Source organism: Anoplophora glabripennis, unplaced genomic scaffold (assembly GCF_000390285.2).
Source record: "Anoplophora glabripennis isolate ALB-LARVAE unplaced genomic scaffold, Agla_2.0 scaffold1420, whole genome shotgun sequence".
Lineage (NCBI taxonomy): Eukaryota > Metazoa > Arthropoda > Insecta > Coleoptera > Cerambycidae > Anoplophora > Anoplophora glabripennis.
In genome coordinates this window covers 44071-67253 of record NW_019417494.1, presented here as the reverse complement: position 1 = coordinate 67253, position 23183 = coordinate 44071, and the positions used below count along the sequence as shown (strand labels likewise).

General features: G+C 32.6%; 2 protein-coding genes across 2 annotated transcripts in view; one reads left to right on the top strand and one right to left on the bottom strand.

Moving 5' to 3' along the window:
* Window positions 1–245: 245 nt before the first annotated feature.
* Window positions 246–23183, bottom strand: part of LOC108915386 (DNA-directed RNA polymerase I subunit RPA2) — a gene marked incomplete at its 3' end in the record, with an annotated part of 28439 nt that continues 5501 nt past the window's right edge. Inside the window, exons 6-11 of the mRNA XM_018721406.1 lie at window positions 18683–19516; window positions 3666–3952; window positions 3242–3598; window positions 3088–3187; window positions 498–808; window positions 246–410 (exon numbers count right to left, since the gene is read on the bottom strand). Coding sequence (XP_018576922.1) covers window positions 246–410; window positions 498–808; window positions 3088–3187; window positions 3242–3598; window positions 3666–3952; window positions 18683–19516 — 2054 coding nt within the window. The remainder of the gene's footprint in view (window positions 411–497; window positions 809–3087; window positions 3188–3241; window positions 3599–3665; window positions 3953–18682; window positions 19517–23183) is intronic.
* LOC108915388 (UMP-CMP kinase-like) lies at window positions 10540–11707 on the top strand. Its single transcript, XM_018721408.2, has one exon. The coding sequence runs from the start codon at window positions 10622–10624 to the stop codon at window positions 11399–11401; it is 780 nt and encodes a 259-aa protein (XP_018576924.1). The 5' UTR covers window positions 10540–10621; the 3' UTR covers window positions 11402–11707.

Below are 23183 nucleotides of genomic sequence, written 5' to 3'. Positions count from 1 at the left end.
GAAAAATGGCACAAACATTCTTAACAAACGTTTTTGAGTAAAACAGTGACAGAAAAAAAATCATAAGCTCATCCATTTTTGTGTCATATAAAACCAGACCCTAAACTCCATCGAATTTGGTCCACCCTCTATATCTCCTGAACAAACCAAGATGAAGCAACCAAATACATTTGGTGATATTGTTTAATATGTATGTATTAGGTGAATGAATTCATTTATTTAAAATCAAAGGGAAAATTACGAACCGTTGTTTCATCCGAACAGTGCAGTAACCTGTCTTGCAATAAAAACGATGCTCCATGGCTTATCAATGAATCACGTTCCATTTCACCGAAACGAACACCACCACCTCTCCTTCTTCCTTTCAAGGGTTGCCTAGTTAAAATATCTGTCGGGCCAGTAGATCTTACCTAAAAAAATATAAAATATGAAAAAGAAAACGAACTATTTAAACTTTTATGGTGCAACGTTTGCATCAGTCCATTATGCTTTCTAACCTGCCACTTGTCCGAAACCATATGCCTTAGTCTCTGGTAGTGTACAACACCAAAGAAGATCTGTGCGGTCATTTCTCGACCATCAATGCCAGAATACATAGTTTCAGTCCCGTAGTAATTATAACCACCCTGTTCTAAAAGCCTACCAAAATAATCTATAGCCGTATCTTCTTCAGTAAATCTAAAGGGAGTGGCATCGTGCACGAGACCATGCAAGGCAGCCGATTTCCCTGCCATTATTTCGATCATCATAGCAATGGTCATACGAGACGGGAAACCATGAGGATTAAACACAATGTCGGGAACCAGTCCTAAAAATAAAAAATTTAAACAAATTCACCTTTATATCTTACCTTATCCAGGGTGTTCGGTAGCTAAAGGGCCATACCTTGACAGTAGCGGTCTTGGATTAAAATAGACTGATTTTACTAAATATACCTTAGTGGCAAAAGTTGATGACAAACGTGATACAATGTCTGAAAATTTTTATCTTCAGTTTTTTTTATCACTTTTAAAGGACTTGAATTTTTTTGTACTTTGTTTACTCTGTTGTGTGAAAACGTGGAATGGTAGCCTACAACACAGTGGTCTTGTGACTCATTGTGCATGCTGCTGTAGTAGGATCATATTCGATGCAAAGTAATAAATAATTGCCTGTCAAGGGATCTAGTGCAGTACGGTTTTAAGGGGTTTAGAAATTGAATAATTTCATTATGCATTATGAAGGGATGAAGGGATCAGTTCACATCTGGCACCCCTGTTCCTACAAAAATTTGTTTATTCTCATAAACTATTTATTTTAAATGTAATTTATCATAAATCCAATTTGTTTTTTAAATTCCACATATGTATTACATTTTACCTCTGTTTTTTACTTGTTTTTTGTGGGTGGTCTCTGATTTACGACCAAGTGTGCCATGTTAATATTTGACGTATAATCGACCACTTCGTACACTCGAAGCACCTGGGCGACTACAGCAACTACCAGAACACAACCCGTATGATGCAGTATTTCAGATATTACAATTTCATTTAAAATTTGAAATGGTTTATCTTACACATCCTAAAAATGATGACACGATTTTCCTTTGATAAAAGGCCGACAATTTTTTGCTCTACTTTGCATCGAATACGGTTCTACTATAGTAAGAGTTTTATAAAATAAACCTACGCTGCTAGAACCTCTTTGATGTCCTGAGGTGACATACAAACGCTCCCACCCCCCAGGACGTGTCCACACAATCTACATCTCATGTTAGTACTCAGCACAATTCTTTTGACGTACTTATTAAAATGTTCATGACCAGTTAAAAGTCCTGTGAAATCCAATTGTTGCTTCTACTCAGCATGCTCATTTTCCAATTTGTTCGAGCCCATGGGCCCTTTATAAGAAGTTTGGTCTTAAGCAAAACTAGGTCCGCATACCAATTTTTCTGTTAATTGTTTTTTTGATCCAAGTGTCAATGGATCTTGTCATATAATAATGTGGTAAACAGATCACTGGTTCTGGTTCCACAAATCGACTAGCCCTGTCTGGCCAACATGTCGGTCCTTTCATTGCCATTCACACTGTTGTAACCAGAAACCCAAATTAGCTTCACACGATTTTCCGGTCCCAACAAGGACAAAGCATTGACCCACTTCAAAACTGCACAGGAGCTGATAATTCTGTCGGACAAAAGTGTGTATAAAACTGCCATATTGCCTGTAAGGGAGTAGTTTCGGAAGTGACAGGAAAGCCTTTAGGTCATCTGTGGGAGTTGTGCTTAATGCTCCTATTGTGGTGACACATGTCAGTTGTCGTAGTTTGTCCAAGCGCATTGCAGGCCATCATACCATAGATGCATAAGTGCTTTCAGGATCTAATAAAAGCAGTGTAAAGCCACAAGGTAGCTTTAGGGTTAAACTTCATTCCAATGACAAACCTTTAGTGTGTCGACTCCACAATTACTTTCTGGATACACATATCACAGGCCATAAATGTCAATCTTTGACATTTAATTTTGACACTTCAGCAGTTTACATTATCCACATTTCAGGAATCTAATCTAATTTACATTTTTTTTATCTACCCTCTTAAAACTCTAAAATATATACCGTTTACTTCATTCCTAGTCCATACAAAGTAGTTATATCTAAATTTTTCATGTACAATCGCACTTTTGAAGAAACTGAGCTAACGTCATCAACACATTAGTGATAACCTTCTGATATTTTACGTCATTTTAAAATTTTTAATTTATAAATTTTAAAATAACATGAACCTAAACACAAACATACAACTCACCAGGTTATTGACATTTGTTATAACTTATAAGAAATGTCAATATAATTTAAACAATTGAGACAATTTGTCAAAAGTCCTGTAGTGTGCCGTCATAGACAGTGACTTACTGAAACAGGCCAATGGAACAGACCGAAAATAACACAAGTGCTAAGATTTATCAGATGATTGTTAAGCTGAAATAGTCTAATTTGATTCAAGGAAACTACTGTCAAAGTAAAAATTTATGGCAGAACTTTACATTCAACTAATCAGCTGCCCTGATACAACCAACATAAGCTTGAATTTAAAGCAATAAAAACTCACCCGTCTCCGTAAACGGCAAATCCTCAGCAGGCCACTTCTGGGAACAAATACCTTTCTGGCCAGCCCTACTAGCAAACTTATCACCCACACTGGGATTACGCTGAAAATATAAAGCTATGTAAAAATTGTTTATGATACCTCAAACAATACATACTGGAACTCTGTATGTTAAGCAAGCTATTTTGCAAGGACTTTTAACTTCTACTCTTCCACACAATTTCACACTGTGCAAATAACACTCTTCCTTGCCTTTAACCATCTTTACTACATATGTGGACTTGTCACAATCATAAAAACAGTATAAAGGCTCGTCATTAGATATCTTCCTTCCTACATATGGCAAGCCATCAGAATCCATGTACTGAGATAAATTTTTGGCATCAGGATCTCTAGCAAAGTAAGAAGTGGGATGATCTAACTCGATAAATTCTGATTTGTATATCGAACCGTGTGCTAAACCACGTTCTTCGGACGCTTTATTAATTATCATAGCGTCTTCCATATCATAACCCTATAAATTTCATTAAAGAAATATGCGGATACAGACTGAACATACATTATGCAACAATAGTACTTACAGTGTAACTGATTACGGCAACAATGGCATTCGTTCCCATTGCAAAATCATCCAAAAAAATGTTATCGTGATGGACAGGTCTGAAAAGAGGAGTGCTTGGTGTTTGTAATCTATACAGTTTAGTCTCAGACTGCAAATCCCAATTATGACAAGGTGTTCCCATTGTTTGTTTACCCATCTGACACTGGTACATGTTACGTGGTGACTGATTACAATCTGGCATCGGGATAAGTTGTGCTAAATTTGAAAGGAAAGCTGTTTTGGACAGTTCCATATGAGTTGTAACTCCTACAAAAAAAGCGTAATTTGTTGAATAAAATAAATGTAACGTAAATTTTTTATTACTACACTCCATATGTTGATTATATAAAATGTTTACAAAATAGCATTTTTAATTTATGTATTATTTGTCATAACTAAAGCTTCAAATTTGCTCTTTTTCGGATAAAAATAGTGAAACTGACGGAAAAAATATTAAGAGAATTATATTTAGTTTTGTTAAAATAGAATCAAAAAGATTATTTCTACAAAAATTTTTGTACGATAAGCCAAATGATTTCTTCAAATGATGAAATTTTTAGTAATGAGTTGAAATTCATAAAAAATGTACTAATAAACAATCCATACTCTGATAATAAAAAATTCCATATATGCGTGTATTATCAGAAAAATTAAGGAGAATACATAATAAATTTAACAGTTAGGTTAAACTAACCCACGACATCCTTCTTACGCTAGGGCTTATTTAATTAATTTCTTAAATTTTTCACAGATAGAAAATATCCAATAAATAAGAAAAAAATGTTTAGTCCCCAATATAAGTACACATTATCTAAAAAATAAATTATAAAGGCAAGATACAATGCAATTTCCTTATTTTTAATTTTAATTTAAATTTTTTTATTTTTACTAAGCTAACAGGTAAATTCAAATTGTTTTTCTTAAATGCTGGTATTACAATAGGATGCAATTTTTTTTAAAGATCTTTTTATGTAGCTCTGCAAAATCTCGTATCTTGACCTATGTAAAGCCTTTGATGTTGTAGATCATCAAATTCTTCTCAAAAAATTGGAACAACTTGGAATAGAAGGACCAGCTCATCATTTATTTACTAACTACTTAACAAACAGAATTCAAATGACAGTTGTGAACGGAGTGGAAAGTGAGAAACTCTTGGTAAAAAGTGGAGTCCCGCAAGGCTCGGTTTTGGGACCGGTACTGTTCTTAATCTATATTAACGACCTCTGTGATAATAGTTTATGTGGCAAAATAACTTTGTTTGCCGATGACACGGCACTGTTCTACTCTGGTAGGCTAGGGGATGTTTACAAAAAAGCTCAAAAGGATCTGGATCAAATATGCCAATGGACTGACAAAAATCATATAAAGTTGAACGAAAACAAATGTAAATATATGATCTTTAACCCAAAGGAAACAAATAATAATCTATCACTTGAAATTTATAACATTGAAATAGAGCAAGTCAAACATATGAAATACCTTGGGCTAACTTGATGATAAACTAAATTTTGGACAACACACTGAGAAATTATGTAACAAGTTGAGAAAATTAAGCTATCATGTCAGAAAATTCTCATTTAGATTGAATACAAACACAAAATACCTAATCTACAACGCTCATGTTAAGTCTCATCTAAGCTATTTAACACAATTTTGGGGGATGGCAAGAGAACAGGATCTAGATAACCTACAAGTAGCACAAAATAGACTTATAAAAACTCTAACAAATTTAACCGTATCAATACCAAACAATTGTATAGTGAACTAAAAATAATGAATATACGAGAAACCACAACATACGAAAGTATCCTTCTGGTATACAAAATAAAGAATAAATTCCTTGAAACCGATATAAAACTTACATATAATAATCAAATACATGGGTATAATACTAGAATAAATCGAAATTATCATATAACAACAACTCATTCAAATTTTGGGAACAGAAGAATTACTTGTCAACCACTAAATTGGTATAACGAACTTCCAATTCAATTAAAAAACAACCCTAGCCTACAAGGTTTTAAAAAACGTATGAAGCAGTATATATTGGATGTCAGAAACTGATATATTGTGATACTTAATGTAAATGTAGATGATATATAAGTTGATGTTGTGATGTAATAGATATATACAGGGTGTTTCAAAAAACGTTCCGCTAATTTCTAGGGTAAATAGAATATTAAAAAATAATGTTAGTTTGGTTAATAAACATGTGTTCACAAATGCCTCCTTCAGAAGATACAGCTCTGTAAAAGGGGCCCCAAAAATTATTTTTTTTAATTATCTCTGAGACGGTTTAAGATAACTAAATGAAATTTAGACCACAAATAGGTTTGATTAGGTCTTAAAAGTTACTGCTGACAAACTTTTAATATTTTGTACAGGACCGCCCCTGGAGGGGGGGGGGGTGCCACTTATTTTGCCCCCAAACTTTTTTTACGGGGACATTTTTAATATTTTGGTAAAAAAATAATATTTTGGTAAAAAAATAATATTTTTTTAACAATTTGCCATAAAAAAGGTACTTTTGCTTAAAGCCAAAAAAAATTACCGGTTTTGGAGTTATTTGAGGTTTTAGTAAGTAATGCTGACCGAATTAATAAAATTAAAATAATGATAATAAATAAACGCAGGGATTAATGGCTGCTTCAGAAACAACAAGTATAAATTAGAGCAAATTATTTTGAGCTTAAAAGAGGTGCATGCATGCATTGCATGACAGTTACACAGAATAAACAAAGGAAACTATTAAAAAAAACAACAAATAATACAAAACAAACAGAAAAATATTGAATAAGTAGGTATGGATTTTTACATCTAATGTTCGAAATGTCCACCATGATCCCGAATACATAATCTTAAACGTTTTTTTAGGGAAAACATAATTCTTTGAAGTGGCTGTGGTTCTTGAATTAACATTCTTAAATTATTTTCAACTCTCGCTTGAAGTTCTTCAATGGAATTTATTTCGCTGGAATATACTTTTTCTTTAACTAAACTCCACACAACAAAATCCAAGGGATTTAGGTCAGGGGACCGTGGTGGCCAGTGGATAGGAGCATCGGCACCCCGACCAATCCAACGATTTGAGAAATGTTCGGTAAGCCATCTTCTAACTTGTAAACTAAAATGAGGTGGGGCCCCATCATGCATAAAAAAAATATTTCTTCTTAGATCAAGAGGCAAATCTTCTAATAGCGGAAATAAACGATTATCCAAAAATTCATAGTAAATTGTATTGTATTGTAGAAGCCCAAACATTCAACTTAAAATTATATTGATAATGCCTTATACGTTTAACCTTTGGATTTTCATCGGCCCAGAAGTGACTGTTATGACTATTAAACATACCTTGTCTAGTAAAAGTTGATTCATCGATGAAAAGAATATTTTGTAAAAATTCAGGTCTCTGTCTCTTTCTTGCTTGTAATAATTCGCAATAGTCACTTCTCAAATAGAGATCTTCAGGCAATAATTCTTGTCCTTGCCTGTAGTGAAATGGATACAATAATACACGGTGTACACTAGAAATACTTGTGTTACTTGCCCTTGCCACATTTCTTACACTTATCGTAGGATCCGCAACAACTACATTTAAAATATTTTCTTCTGTTTGAGGAATTCTTGCCACTCGTGGTCTTCCAGAATTTAACTTTTTTGGTTTAAAGGTTCCAGTATCACGGCATCTTCTCTCTAAATTCAAAAATGTTTTTGCATCCGGAACAGTTCTTCCTGGAAATTTTTCCGCATATCTTCTTTTCGCCGCTTTAGCATTACTATTACATTCCCTTAATGTTAACAACATATCGGTATAGTCACTATTAGTGTACATATTCATTTTAAAAGTTTTTAAAAGCGTTATTACTTGTTAAACAAACCAAAACTATCAACAACAATGTGTCAAACCAATCTGTCAAACAAGAAAAATCAGCAGTCTAAGCCTACTTAATAAAAGTAAACCAAATTATTTTCTTATTTTAGGTAAAACAAGTTAAAACTCAAATAAGCAAGAGTACCTTTTTTATGGCAAATTGTTAAAAAATATTATTATTTACCAAAATATTAAAAATGTCCCCGTAAAAAAAAGTTTGGGGGCAAAATAAGTGGCACCCCCCCTCCAGGGACGGTCCTATACAAAATATTAAAAGTTTGTCAGCAGTAACTTTCAAGACCTAATCAAACCTATTTGTGGTCTAAATTTCATTTAGCTATCTTAAACCGTCTCAGAGATAATAAAAAAAAAAAATTTTTGGGGCCCCTTTTACAGAGCCGTATCTTCTGAAGGAGGCATTTTCGGACACATGTTTATTAACCAAACTAACATTATTTTTTAGTATTCTATTTACCCAAGAAATTAGCGGAACGTTTTTTGAAACACCCTGTATATATATGTGTGTAAATGTGAATTGATGTGTACGTGGTATATGTATTGAATGTCTTATATCTTGAGAATACTTTCTTTCAAATTGTAACACATTGTATTGTGTGAACCAAAAAAAAACTATAATGCCTGTTATGGATGCTTGCATCCCCTGAGGCATCATTTGATAAATAATAAAAAAAAAAGTTAAAGTAAAAAAGTAAAGTAATTAAACAAGAATATCCCCAAATGCTTAGCCTCCATAACCGATCATTCTGATAAATAAGTAGAAAATTAAATTTTTCTCAGCAATGACAATGATGCACTTTAGCAATATTCAAAAAGGTATCTTTTTTACGATAAATACCAACAAAAAAATATAGTAAAAACAAAAAATTGCTTAAGGTATTCTTAGCAGTCTCTATATTTTAGATAAAATTAAATTCATTTGGATTGCCATTAAAATATTTATTTCAAACGAGAAGAAAAAAATAAAACAAAATTTAGTTTAAAGGTCTGTGACCTTGTAAGAAATCAATATTGTACCAAGGTAACTTAATCTAAATAAGAGTCCGTTTTATTTTCGCACACTGTATAATTTTTAATTTTCTATAAATTTGTTAAATTCTGTTTTCTAATTATTGCTTTCAATTTGCTGTAGATGGTACTATAAAAAAAGTAAATGGAGATATTTTCAGTATAGCAGTACTAGATAATGGATATACAGGGTGATCCATTAACGGTATCGAGCGGCTGTATATAGAAAACTACACGTGCTACAATTATGGGGTAAAAAATCTATTAACAAATACGACTAAAAGAAATTGATTCAAAATATTTTCAAGTTTGTAACTTCGCCGCTAGGGGGCGCAACTGCTAGTGTTACAGAAAATTGTCGGTTTTTCGAAATTTCGCTTATATTACCTAAGTTGAAAATACATTTTTTAGATACACTGTTAAACCCTTCACAAGTTTTGGTTGAACTTTTTTTTTGTTATTACCATAGCAACGTCAGTATGAAGGACGCTATCTTGAAATTTTTAAATTGTCATAACTTCCAAATGCCTTAATCGATTTCAATAAACGATGGCTCATTTTAAAGAACTATTAATAAAATTTATTTTTATGATATAGGAATAAAAATATTATTTCCCTGCGCAACGGTAGACGACGCTAATGAGAAAAATTTTGTAATTGTACTAAAAAAAATTAAATATAGGTTTTTATGGAAATAGGTTTTTGTTTTCAAGTTATTGCTAAAATAGTGAGATTGTGCTACAACATCTTCCTTTATTTAGTTCTCTAAATAACATTGACATAATCCAAGCCAAAATTAAATTGTAAAACTATACCAATCTTGTTCTTAAAAAGAATTATTGCTTTATTTTGAAATTTTTTTGATAACTGCAATGTTTAATTTTTTTTATTAATTCCAAATATCTGAGCAGTTATAAAGATTATTGTTTCTATAACGAGACAGCCCTATGAAAATAGGCAACTGAAAAATTATGCCAAACGAAATGTGACAGCTCTTACTACGTGCAAAATTAGAGTTATTTGTGTTGGAAAAGTACTTGTGAACAAAGAAAATGCCTTTTACGAATGTGGAAGCGTATGATATGTTGGCAGTTTATTTTCAATGTTTTAAAAATGCCGTTATAGCTTCAAGAGAATACGCTTTGCGATACCCTCATAGAATACGCTACTCCAGAGCGTGTATTTCAGCGTTTATCCAGACGCCACTACATTCTGTAAGAAGACATCGCCGTGCAAGAACGGAAGACAATATATTAATATATTGGCTTGTGTCCATGTAAATCCCATAATTGTAGCACGTCTAGTTTCCTATATACAGCCGCTCGATACCGTTAATAGATCACCCTGTATAATATTCAACGTTATTAATTGTTTGATATACAAAATAATTTTATTAAACATCCACTTATTAAACAATTAGTTAAATAAATAATATTTTTGATATAATTTTATCTAAAATTATTTTTGCTGAATAATCTTAATTGAGGATATCATCATGATTATTCATAATATACTATCACGGCTTATGTACTATTAGATATTTCAAATTATTATGTTTAATATGCATATCATATAGATTATGTAGTATTATCATTTTCTAGATATTTCTTGGTTTACGAAATTATGATTTTTATTCAATATCAGCATAATTACTTACAGGTATGAACTATGAAGATAAGCCTAATATATAGGTTTCAGATTCATATATTATGTATACTTATAGAACAAAATATTCTAATCATGAATGAATTGGCAGATTAAAATACATTTCGAAATCGTTGACTGAGAAATTTCTCACTCAACGTCAAAATTCAATGTTCAAAAATCATTAATAGTCTGGATTTGTTAAGTCCGACCCTGTCTAAAATAAAATATTTAAAAATCGAAAGGGACAAGAATAAGTATAGCCAACTTAATAATTAATGTTAATAAAATCCCTTGCGCTTCAAAAAAGCTTTTATTTTCAACTTGTAGTAAACTACGAACTTGAATACGAATAAATTCGATAAGTAGCGGAAAACAGAAAATTAAAATGAATGCTAGACAAATTTGATAAAGTATTACGTAATTGCCAAATCATCGTTGCTGGTTACGTTCTATTTTTGCAATTTAATTATTGGAGGTTATGTGTGCGCGAACTCAAAAGACGTGTTTTATGTTTCATGGCAAGATTATCGAGATTGGCAAGTAGTGTACTTAGAAATATCGGCAAAGTTACACCGATGCGGTCAAAAGTTGTGTTCGTTTTGGGTAGCCCGGGTGCTGGAAAAGGCACCCAATGTCAAAAAATAGTGGAGAATTTCGGTTACGTTCATTTATCGGCGGGAGACTTATTGAGAGACGAGCGAAAAAAACCCGGTTCAAAATATGGAGAGTTGATAGAAAATTACATCCGGGAAGGCAAAATAGTTCCTGTAGAAATAACCTGCAGCCTCTTAGAAAATGCAATTAATAGTTCTGGGAAAGACAAATTCTTAATTGACGGTTTTCCAAGAAACCAAAATAACTTAGATGGTTGGAATAAAGCAGTGGCAGACAAAGTACAACTACAATTTGTACTATTTTTTGACTGTCCCTTGGAAATATGTGCAGAACGTTGTCTCAGCCGAGGGGCACAAGGAAGTGGTCGATCAGATGATAACATTGACAGTTTAAAGAAGAGATTTAATACATACATAAATGAAACTCGACCAATCATTGAATACTATGAAAACTTAAATTTAGTTCGTAAAATAGATGCCACAAGGCATGTCGAAGAAGTTTATGAGGACGTTAAGAAGTTTTTTCGAGATGATGCTGCTGGAGGAGACAAATAAACAAGGAAAGTCAAATGCAAATATGGATTAGAATGGCAATAGGTGAACACATTCCAAATATATTTTATTTAGCTAGTTGTGCTGCACACCTGAATATAAGGCAAAAAAACCACCAACCAGTGGAAAATGTGTTCTGTTATTATATTAGCATAATTATTTGGAATAAGTATATTTTCTTGCCCTTAAAAACTTGTAGGAAATTGTTTACCTAGTACATGTTTTATATATTTTTATGTAAGTTAAAAAAATGGGTTTGTAAATGTAATTGTGTACAACGTTCCTGCTAATAGAAATCAAAAGAATGTACATAAATTGTTTTAATAATAACCTTGGCAAACATTTACAGCATATTTTATGGGTATTATAATTTTACTTTCACAATTCAGGAACATTTTACGTTCCTCTATATTTATACCATACTAGGTACCTTCATCGTTATATTGTAAAAGGAAATATAATTCTGATTAACAAGAAAATATAGATATGGTTTATACTGGATTAAACCATATTAAAATTTTATATTCCAAGTATTTAACTCTATCAAAATTGTTAGGTTTCGAAGCACAATTTTACATAATTTTAAAAACCATAAAAATAAAGATATTTGCCAGAAATTTCTACTCAAATATTATTAAAATGCAAGATACCTTTTAACAAAGTCTGTGTGGCAGAATTTTTAAAACTAGCGATATAATAAAAAATTAAAAGTTTAGCTCTATGTAGGTACTGTCAAATTTGGATAACATTAATTCGATTCTTATATATTAAAGTATAGTTTTTAGCATTCAATTAGGTAAATAGAAATTTTTCTTTGTGACCACTCTTACTCGAATAAAACTTCAATTTCACTGGAACCTGACGAATACACAGCATAAACTATACAGGGTGTCTCACCACGAACTCCATTGATAGATATCTGGGAAACCGCTCGAAGGATTTTTTTTGAAATTGTGGTGGTATGATACGGGTATGATCATTGTACTTCCAGTTATACCGGAAGTTGATACCAACTTTCTTATTTTAAATGGAACCCCCGTATACTATTACATTTTTGGAAAGAACATTTATTTTTAAGTTGAAAACATAGCACGCTGCGTACTTAGGATTGACCGTTTCGGAGATATTTTGATTTTTAGGCAAAAATTGACAGATACAGACTGCCGGCAAAATTTAGTTTTCCCGGAAACACGAGTTTATTTTTTTGTGCGAATTGGACATTTTGTAGAGGAAGATCTAATTTATGACATGAAAATTTTTCAATTTTTATACATGGCAAAAAAATTATTGAATATGATGTTCAGAAGCTGTGGAAAACTCGAAATTTTTAAATGGAAACCCCCAATTTTTTTAACGTATTCCCATTCTGTACTAAAATTGAGTGTAACTTTGTTAAAGTTTCCTTATACCTAAACCCAGTCGTTTTCATTTTATTTACGAATAAACATTTCCCTTTTCCTAAAATAGTGTTTCCATTTATTTTGTTTAGCATAGTTTAAGTTGGCTGTAACAGGTAAGTAACAATCAACATGACAACTGTCACAGGTATTTAATTGACAAATTTATTTTAATAAATGTTCAAAATGTCTTCCTTCAACTTCTAAACATTTTTCACACCTTCGGATTAGTTCCTTGTGGCTCTAATAGAATCCGGTGATAGATGCTCAAATGTTTTCCTTACTCTATGCATACAATTTCTCTTTGTTGTTACAGGAATATTATACACACTATTTTTTTAGTCTCCCAAATAAAATAGCAAACTTTGTCAGATGTTTTGCCACAAGGATTTGTATAAATATAATATGTCTAATATTACAAGTGGTAAGACATTAACGAAAAATTTAAATATACCACAAATAAAAAATAAGGCTTTTGTCAACTGAACTATGCACATTCGTTCTAATAGCTTAATTTCTTAACATGGGACTTCAGAAAAAGTGGGATTTTAAAATGTGAGGTCAACTTTACTAGCATTGAAAAATCTGAAAGTTAAAGTTGTAAGTTCTGCTTTTTACAGGTTGTTATAATTCCATTCAGAAAAATTTGCTGTAAAAAAATTTATCAATAACTTAGACGTATTTGAGCCCTATGTTTAAACAATATTCACAGATATATATTACAGTAACTATTTATTAAGTGTGAGATTGATATAACCAAGTTTGACTGTACTTTTTATATGCAACCAGATGAATGCCGTTAAATACAATATTTGAAATAAAATATTGTCACTCAGTTGCAAATACGATGGGTATATAATTGTAAAAATATTATTTAAATTATTTTTGGTGTAACAAAAAATAACTAATCAGGTCTCTATTAGATACATTTTAACTGATAACATTATTCAGTAAAAATCTAGGAAATCTTTAGATAATTGCTGCATATCACTATATTTAACTATAAACTTGATAGTTTTGTTTATGATAACATACAATAATTTTTTAATTCGTTATAAGATTACGAAATGAAATAATGAATAATATGAGTCAATCTGCCTATTGTATACTGTTAATATCAACATAAAAAGTGTATTTGATATTAGAACAAATGTGGTCAAATAAAAATCAAACTAAGTGTGACACACCAATTCATTATTAATTACTAGAAACGATTATAAAGTATTTTTCTTGATGAACTCTAACCACTTAAAAAGTCCTGAATCAAAATTTGTAGACAAACAGATTGATTCATGAGTTTTTCTAATAAAATAAATTTGGAATAACTTCTAAAAATGAATGTAGGTATTTTTGATATACAGGGTAGCCTATCGAAAACGTACCGCAAGGCATTACAGGGTAGTAAAGAACTTTTTGGCAAAATCCAAAAACAGGTCAAATTTGTTTCCGAGGGGGACAACTTTTGGCTCAAAAAGCATACCAAAATCTTCAACCCCCTAAGTGGGAGTGCTATCCCCTAAATTTTTTCAAATGGGAATGGGGATCAAGTGGGGGGTCATTAGAAAGGGCTTTTAATTCTCTATACATCGATTCTTACTTTTTGAAAATCGATCCATTATTTTAGAAAATATGCAGCTTTGAAAATACGAACAATATTTTTGACGAGAAATGCGAAAATCGATTTAATTTTACTTCAAAACTTACGGTATTAGTCAAGTAAATGCTGAAAATGTTGTCCGCCAACTTGCATACAATGATACAGGTTGTCTTCAAACCGTTGTCGAACATTCTGGAGCACTTGCGGTGTTACTTCGCGACATACATTAATGATTCGTCCTCGCAGATCTTCCAAGGTATCAGGTGGAGTGCTGTAAACTTTGCTTTTAATGTGCCCCCAGAGAAAGAAATCTAAAGGATTTAAGTCGGGTGACCGAGGGGGCCACTCAATTGCACCTCTTCGTCCTATCCAGCGTCCTGGAAACGTCTCATTTAGGTAATTGCGCACATTGAGCGAGTAATGTGGAGGAGCTCCGTCTTGCTGGAAAATCAGTTCGTGTTCATTGTAAGCAGGGTCGTCCTCTATGATATTTGTTAGAGCTGGGTCGATGACATTTTGTAGTAAATCCAAGTACATATCGCCTGTCAAATTTCCAGGAAGGAAAAAAGGACCTACAATGGAATTTCCAAAAATACCTGCCCATACATTCAACTTCTGGGGGTGTTGGGAGTGTGTCTCATGGAAAATCCTTGGATTGGTATCAGCCCAGTAACGACAATTATGGCGATTCACTAAACCATTCAAGAAGAACGTACACTCGTCCGAAAAACACACATTAAAGAGGAAATTATCGTTTATCGCTCGTTCAGTCATTATTTCGCAAAATTGCAAACGACGATCAAAATCGTCTTCATTTAGCTCTTGCACTAGCCGAATCTTATAAGGATGGAATTTGTATTTTTTTAATATTCGTTGGACACTTGTACGACTCACTCCTGTCGCAGTAGCCAATTGCATTGTACTCAGCGTACTATCCATTGCCACTTGCCCCAATACCGCTATTTCCGTAGGTTCATTTAGTACCGGATTTTCAACCTGCCTCTTTTTGTTATGAACGGAGCCAGTTTCGCGAAATTTGGCCACCAATTCGCGAACAATTTTTCCAGACGCATGTTTCTCAGGATGCCGTTGGTTGAACAGTTCGGCGACCCGATTTCCGCATTCATTGTTTTTGAAAAAAAGCTCAATAATTTCTACTCTTTCTGGAATTGAGTACACCATAATTAATCAATTTAAAAGACTCGGCAGTATTGGTACTCTTCAACTACAAGTCACAAGACAGTTATCTAGCAACTTCTTGTGGCCTATCTAAATACGAAACAAAAAGCGGACAATTTTTTGCTCACCAAAATCAGGCTAAAGAATTCGCAAATCAGAAAAAAAAAAAGAGCGAATTCTTTTGAAGGAATTTACCAAGCTAATACCGTAAGTTTTGAAGTAAAATTAAATCGATTTTCGCATTTCTCGTCAAAAATATTGTTCGTATTTTCAAAGCTGCATATTTTCTAAAATAATGGATCGATTTTCAAAAAGTAAGAATCGATGTATAGAGAATTAAAAGTCCTTTCTAATGACCCCCCACTTGACCCCCATTCCCATTTAAAAAAATTTGGGGGATGGCACCTTCACTTAGGGGGTTAAAGATTTTGCTATGCTTTTTGCGCCAAAAGTTGTCCCCTCAGAAGCAAACTTTACCTGTTTTTGGATTTTGCCGAAAAGTTCATTACTACCCTGTAATGCCTTGCGGTACGTTTTCGATGGGCTACCCTGTATATTTACCATATACCATTGATGGAGGGTTTTTGAAGACAGAATTATAAAATTTCAGGATGCTATTGGCAAAATCACCATAGAATTTTGGAAATCCAACTTCAAAAGTCTGTTAGTCTAGTAGTATACGATGTACCAAAAATAAATGAGTCGAAACCTGTAGCCATAATAAGTTTCAGTGTAAGTACATAAATCACCTTGTATACATACATAATTTAACCCAGGACTTTTTTAAATGGTTATACTTTCTTCTCCTACTCTGCCATTAGACTTTGTACAGATTGTCACAGAAAATGTATGTATGTAAATTTATGTAAATTATCATTTCATTATTTCTTTACTTGTTTCGTATTCACCGTTTCAAATATAGTTGTTGCTAATTAATAGAAAATGATAAATGAAGGTTAGTTGAGGTCAAATTGATAATGACACGATTGACATTGAAACCATACTATCATAGGAATGAGCTCGCCTTATTAATGCCTGACAACGATTTTTAAAAACACTACTAACGTACAGGTAAACTCATTGTAAAAAAAAATGTATTTCTTTAGCAACAAGAACATACTCGTATGGACCAATATATTTCATTAATACGTATTGTTCGGAATACTACATTGCAACGTCTATTTTTGCAATATACAGGGTGTTATAGAAAAATTTGCCAAACCATTAAAGGCAGAACCCTTAGATGAAAATAATAGGACTTTCTTTATGCCCTTCTTCTGAGCATTTTCCATTTGAGGCACCTCTTTCAAGATACAGAGTGCTAAAGTTAAAATTAAAAAAAAATATTTTTATTTTCATTTGCTTTTTAAATGTTTTTCAAATTATCTTTTTGTTGCACGCTTTTTGTAATTTTGAATGAAAAAGCTGAAGCTTAGACAGAGGAAAAATTTGATCTCCAATACTGGGCTTTTAGATGTTGCGCAGAAACATACTTGAATCAATACCAATTAAAAGCATTTTTGTAAAGATTAATTTTAAATTGTACAAAAAACAGCCAGAACTAGACTTTAAAATTTCTACTGTTGTTCTTATAACAGAATTATTAATGAAATTTCCTAATTGAAATATTGACACACTATGCATTGAAGCAGACGCCTAATTGAAAAATGACATAAGGAAAGTTTTGTTATTTTTACTCAAGGAGTATCTGTGGTTAACGACTTGATCTATCGGGATGTTGAATAAGTTTTCACTGTTTGTTTGTGAAAATTAATGCCTTATTTAAAAAAATTAGTAAAAAACATTTCACGGAAAGTATTGTCCACTGCTACCCACTACTTTTTCACATATTTCTGGCAACATTTTAATTCCACGTCGGAAAACGACACGTTCATAAGAATAGAAGTGCTGCTCAGCGAAGCCATGTGCCATCGATCGATACAAGTGATAATCGGAAGGGGCAATGTCTGATGAATATAACGGATGGGTAGGATTTATCATTTAAGCGTTCCCAAGTAGGTTTATCACCGGATTTGCAACACGTGGCTGGGCTGCAAAATCACTTTATTGTCTTTCTGCTCGTATAGTGGCCATTTTTTCTTCAATATTGAGCTCAAACGCATCAATCGTAGTCAATAGCGATCTCCCATGAAGATTTGAGCAGTTTTCATAATGAACTACACCCAGCTGATCCTAACAAACGCAGAACAGAAGCTTAGAATATTTAGTTTTGCTGACGATATTGACGCATTGCCAGGCTTGCCTTACGATTTTCTATGATTAGGATTATCATAGCATATCCATTATTCATCACCAATTACCATACTTTGCGCAAAAATAGCTTTCCTTTTCTACCATTGAAGCAGCTGTTAACACGTGCAAAGATGCCGTTTGACGTCCATCAGTTTTAACTTGTACAGCACCCAATGTCCTTGCTTTTGAATCATTCTTAAAGCTTTCAAATGTTTAAAAACTGCTGTATGACCAACTCTTGATGATTCTGCAAGTGCAATTCTTCATCTTCAAACTGTTTTGGTGCGCCAGACCGTTCTTTATCTTCAACATCAAAATCATTATTTTTCAAGCGTCTAAACCAATCTCCGTATGTTATTTACAACACAGCATGGTCACCATAAGTCTCAACAAGAATTCTATGTGCTTCAGCTGCAGATTTCTGTTGATAATAGTGCAGTGAAATTCCCTGCAAATACTCTTTTTTTGGCACGAAATTTGACATTTTTAACACTATGAAAAAAAAATTAGTTTACACTTATGCTTATAGCACCTCTTTATAGGTATGTTACCATCTTAAACTACACCCTTGCAGTTCTGGTAACGCCATCTGTTGGAAAACAGCGAGAACTTATTCAACGTTCCTATACGTTGTATTCGTATATTCTTTTTGCAATATTCTATATATCACAAATTACTTAAATCTAAAGACAAATCAATGATAGAGAAAGGAAACTAGAAAAGAGTTACAGAATAAATTTCATTTCTGTTTTTGTTCACTTGAAGAATGAGAAACAAAAGCAAAGAAGTACAAAAAAAGAACCAAATCGTTAATTTTTTCAGAAACTTTTGTAGTCTGTTATAAAATAAACTAGTTACCTTTGTACGCCTCCTCGGGTGTAACACATATATCCAGGTAAACTTGTTCGAAAGTACCAATTAACTCAATTGTATTCGTCAACAAATTCTTGACAGGGCGCATCATTCTCGCAGGACCAGTAAACAAAAACAGACCAGGATATTGAGACACAGTGTTCTTGACAGGCACCAGTACTATTTCCAACGTATTTGGCACTTTCTTTCCCTTAATTTTAAATAACCGCAACTTATCGACTAACCTTGCGGCAACACCAATCGGAACATAACCTATAATTTTTCCATCTAACTGCACAACATAGCTACTGTTTAAGTTCACAGTCATAGCATATTTCAATGGAACCATCCCGAGATCCGTTAGTACTACAGGTATATTTTTCACTTTCTCTTCATCGGGCATATCAGTAACCTTACAGTTCATGGTAAGATGATTCAATAATCCACATGGAGATCCGTCAGGAGTGTGAACCGGACAGATAAAGCCCCATGCATCTGGTAAAAGCTGTCTAGCTTCAGTCGTTCGCATTTCTTGGAAAAACGACCCTCTATGAACAGCTCTAAAATGGGACATGTAGCGCATACGATTAATGTTTTCTGCCACGATGGTTAGACCTTTGTCTTGCATAAGACCTAACCCCGAGATGCTATTTACACTGCCCGTTGCCAGAAACAATTCTAAGGCATGTTCGATGCCCCCAGTATATTTTGCAGCTTTCATGATTTCACTTGGACTAAGTGTAAAATTTGAGGCGTTTGAGAGTTTTACAATGTTAATTTTTAAGCCATTTAGCCACGATTGCAATTTTTCTTTTACTATTTGTAAATATAAATGTCCCCCTAAAAAAGAGAAAACTGTTAGATAACATGAAAAGATACATTGATGACTGAATGGTCATTTAAACATTTTATTGTATTATTTTATTTGATATGGCAATATCTGTCTAAAAATTGAATTTCTTTTATGTAGTTAATATTACACACAGGGTGTTTCAGAATAAAGTTCGATTAATTCTAGGAATAACAGAATGTTATAAAGAACTCTGGGTCTATAATTTTTTTTTTATCAAGATAGAGGACATTAACGCTTTTTTATAGTCGAGAAAATAAAGCACTGAACCTCCAAAATTTTTCGATCAAGTCGTATCAAGATGGGGTTTTTTGCATTCAGTTTCTAAAATTATGTGGAAAAAATGTAGCAACTTTGTATTATGTTTTTTGGTCAAATTCCATTTGTGCAGTGCAAAATGCATCTGGAAAAATGCATTTTTTAAAGTCATTCATTGATAGTTCATGTAATAAACGCGCTAGCAGCAGTAAAAGGTATCGTTGATAAACAGCCTGTACGCGGGAGGAGCGCCGAGCCCGCGCATGCGCGTGAACGTCGCTCTCGCGCACGCGAGATTTTTGACTCGACGTTCGTTAACGTTAACTTTTACTGCTGCTAGCGCGTTTATTGCATGAACTATCAATATAAAACTTTTTGGAAATAAAAGTTTAACCCTTTCTTTAATTGTCTCTAAAATCCCGGTCCAATACGTACAATAGTTAATTAACAATTTATATTATAAAAGAAAATCATTTGAAAACAGAGGCATAGGAGATTTCTATTTTTTTTTTTTAAATTACTGTAAAAATAAACTCTATTTAATGCAAAAAGTGCAAATTCACGAACTACTACTACTACTTTGGCTAGTTGTAAAGGGCAACTTAATTTCAACTTTTTTAAATTTTTCTTTTTCGATACGTTTCTTTGGATCAAGTAGAGCTTATATCTACAACATTAACTTTTAAAATTAACATGATTAGTAATTAAACAATTAGTTGCAAAAAAAACAAACAAAATTAATTAACGAATAGCTGAAGCAACAATTTCACGGTCAATTGAATCGGTGTTTGGCACACATGTCATCAGATTGACCTAATATTTCTCCGTTTGATCTTTATTTTACAGTTAACAAATTAATGAAAAATTATTCTAGGTATCTTAAATTGCAGGTAATTTAATTGCCGACAACATAAAAAGACTAATTTTCCAATAGGTCATCCAGATTTTCATGGGCAGTAAAAAAGGGGAAAAAACATAAAGCCACTTATTTGCAATTTGCTAAGTTAGCGTCACTTCTTTCGGGTTTTTTTTTTATTTTACCATTCTACATACCCTTCCTTGTCATAAAATGTCTACTAATAATTTTTTCAAGTTTTTTGGTTTTATGATCTAATTTAACTGGAGTATAATATGATGTCTTGAAAATACCACCTTGCACAGTTACAGTGGCGGCTCGTCGGGGTGGGCAGGGTGGACAGTGCCCACCCTGAAATTTTCAGAAGAATAAACAAAAATTTGTGTATATATTTATCAAAGTGATTTGACAATTCTTGTAAAATTAAATCTAAAATGTGTTACCTCCTTTGAAACTCCCCCTACCAAATTTTAAAATTATATTTTAATCATGATCTCGGCAGCAACCAACATAACATTCGGGCTAGCCTGTGGCCGCTGAATTAAACAACGCGATAACCCAACCATACCTTGCATGCTTATACGCAACTAGGACTAGACAGTAATCGGAAACGTAAGTCCATCACTAATTTAGAATATTTGGCCCGTCGGGCGAGCCCGCACACCGCACACAGCTCGCATATACCCATTGAGCACCCATCGAGTGTTGTATCAACCACCTAAGACTTTTCACCAGTGGTTGGAAATATATATACGTATATTTATTTGCTGTAATTTTGTTCTTTAAATGAATTTTTAAATATTAGAACAATTTTTCCCTGCAAAGGTATTCCAGAAAACAAATTTTAGTAAACGAAATAATAAACCGTTTTATAATAATTTGTAAATCGCGTAAAAAAATAAATATCTATGGTGCTATGTTGAATGTTCTTTGATAATTATAATTATTAAGGTTATTTTAACTCGTTACTGTTAAACTGAATTAAAAGTGATTGCTGAGAAATTTTCAATATTTGAATAGATTCTAGTTTGTAAACATGGGAGTGATGTAAATTATTTTTGGGGTAATCTCGGCAGCAACCAACATGACATTCGGGCCAGCCCGTGGCCGCTGAATTAAACAACGCCGTACGTTGCCTGCTTATACGCAGGGCTAGGACTAGAGAGTAATCGGAAACGTAAGTCGTTCACTAATTTAGAATATCTAGCCCAAGTCGGGCGAGCCCGGACACAGCCCGCACCCGCATACTCATCGAGTATTGTTTCGGCCAGCTACGGCTTTTCGCCAGCCAACCAGCAGCGGTTGGAAATATATGTATATTTATGTGCTGTAATTTTGTTCTTTAAATGAATTTTTGAACATTAAAACAATTTTTCCCTGCAAAGGTATTCCAGAAAACAAATATTAGTAAACGAAGTAATAAACCGTTTTATAATAATTTGTAAATCGCGTTAAAAAATAAATATCTATGATATGTTGAATGTTCTTTGACAATTATATTTATTAAGGTTATTTTGAAGCGTTACTGTTAAACTAAATTAAGAGTGATTGCTGAAAAATGTTCAATATTTTAATAGATTCGAGTTTGTAAATATGGAAGTGATATAAATTATTTTTTAGGACTTTTAAATTCGATACATATTTATTTATTTTTTCAAATAATAAACTGTTCGATTAAAAAAAATAGCTTCTATTTAATATATTTTTTTTATTTCAATCAGATTTTTAATAAATTATCATTTGAATATACATAATTACCTAAAATAACTCTACTCTCCGGGCAAGCCCTTCGACTTCACTCGTATATTCTTCGGGTACTTACGTGTAATCTGCGGTTTGATGTTAGTTTTATTTCATAGATTAGGAAGGTAGAGATTTGTTATTCCTTGTACTTCACGACTTGGTTGTTTGTAAGTTCTAGGTTAGGGTTAGTATAGTGGTTTAGGTAAGTTTTTAATGTTTAATAGTTTGGAGTAAAGCAAAATGGCAAGCCGAAAATAGCGAATTGGTGAGTAGCAATGGTGATATTATTAATTTTTTATTAAATAAAAATCTAAAAAAAACACGAGCGATCAGAGGAGCATACATATTCAACATTAAAATTTAAATTATTAGGAAAACAAAACATTCAAACTTTTCTTGATTCTGCATTTCGTGAGAATATTTTAAACCATAATAAAGTCGTGGACGAAAATAGAGACATTGTAAAGCTCCTTATTGATTTGGTTATTTACTGACTTATTTATTTATTTATTTATTTATTTATTTACTTATTAGAATAGTATAATTTATCGTTAGTAATTTCAGCTATAAAAGTGATAGAGAATTTTACTATTTGTTTAGAGAATTATATAATTTTTTATCTCCTTCTATGCCTTAATCCTTGCCTTATCCCCTATTCCGGCAAGAAATCACTGTGATGACATTCTCATTTATTCTTGCTGAACTATTAGGTATACTTTTGGAATAATATAATTTTCAGGTATATTTATATTAACTATCTTCATAATTCTTAAGTTTTTTACACTTTCAAAAGTAAATAG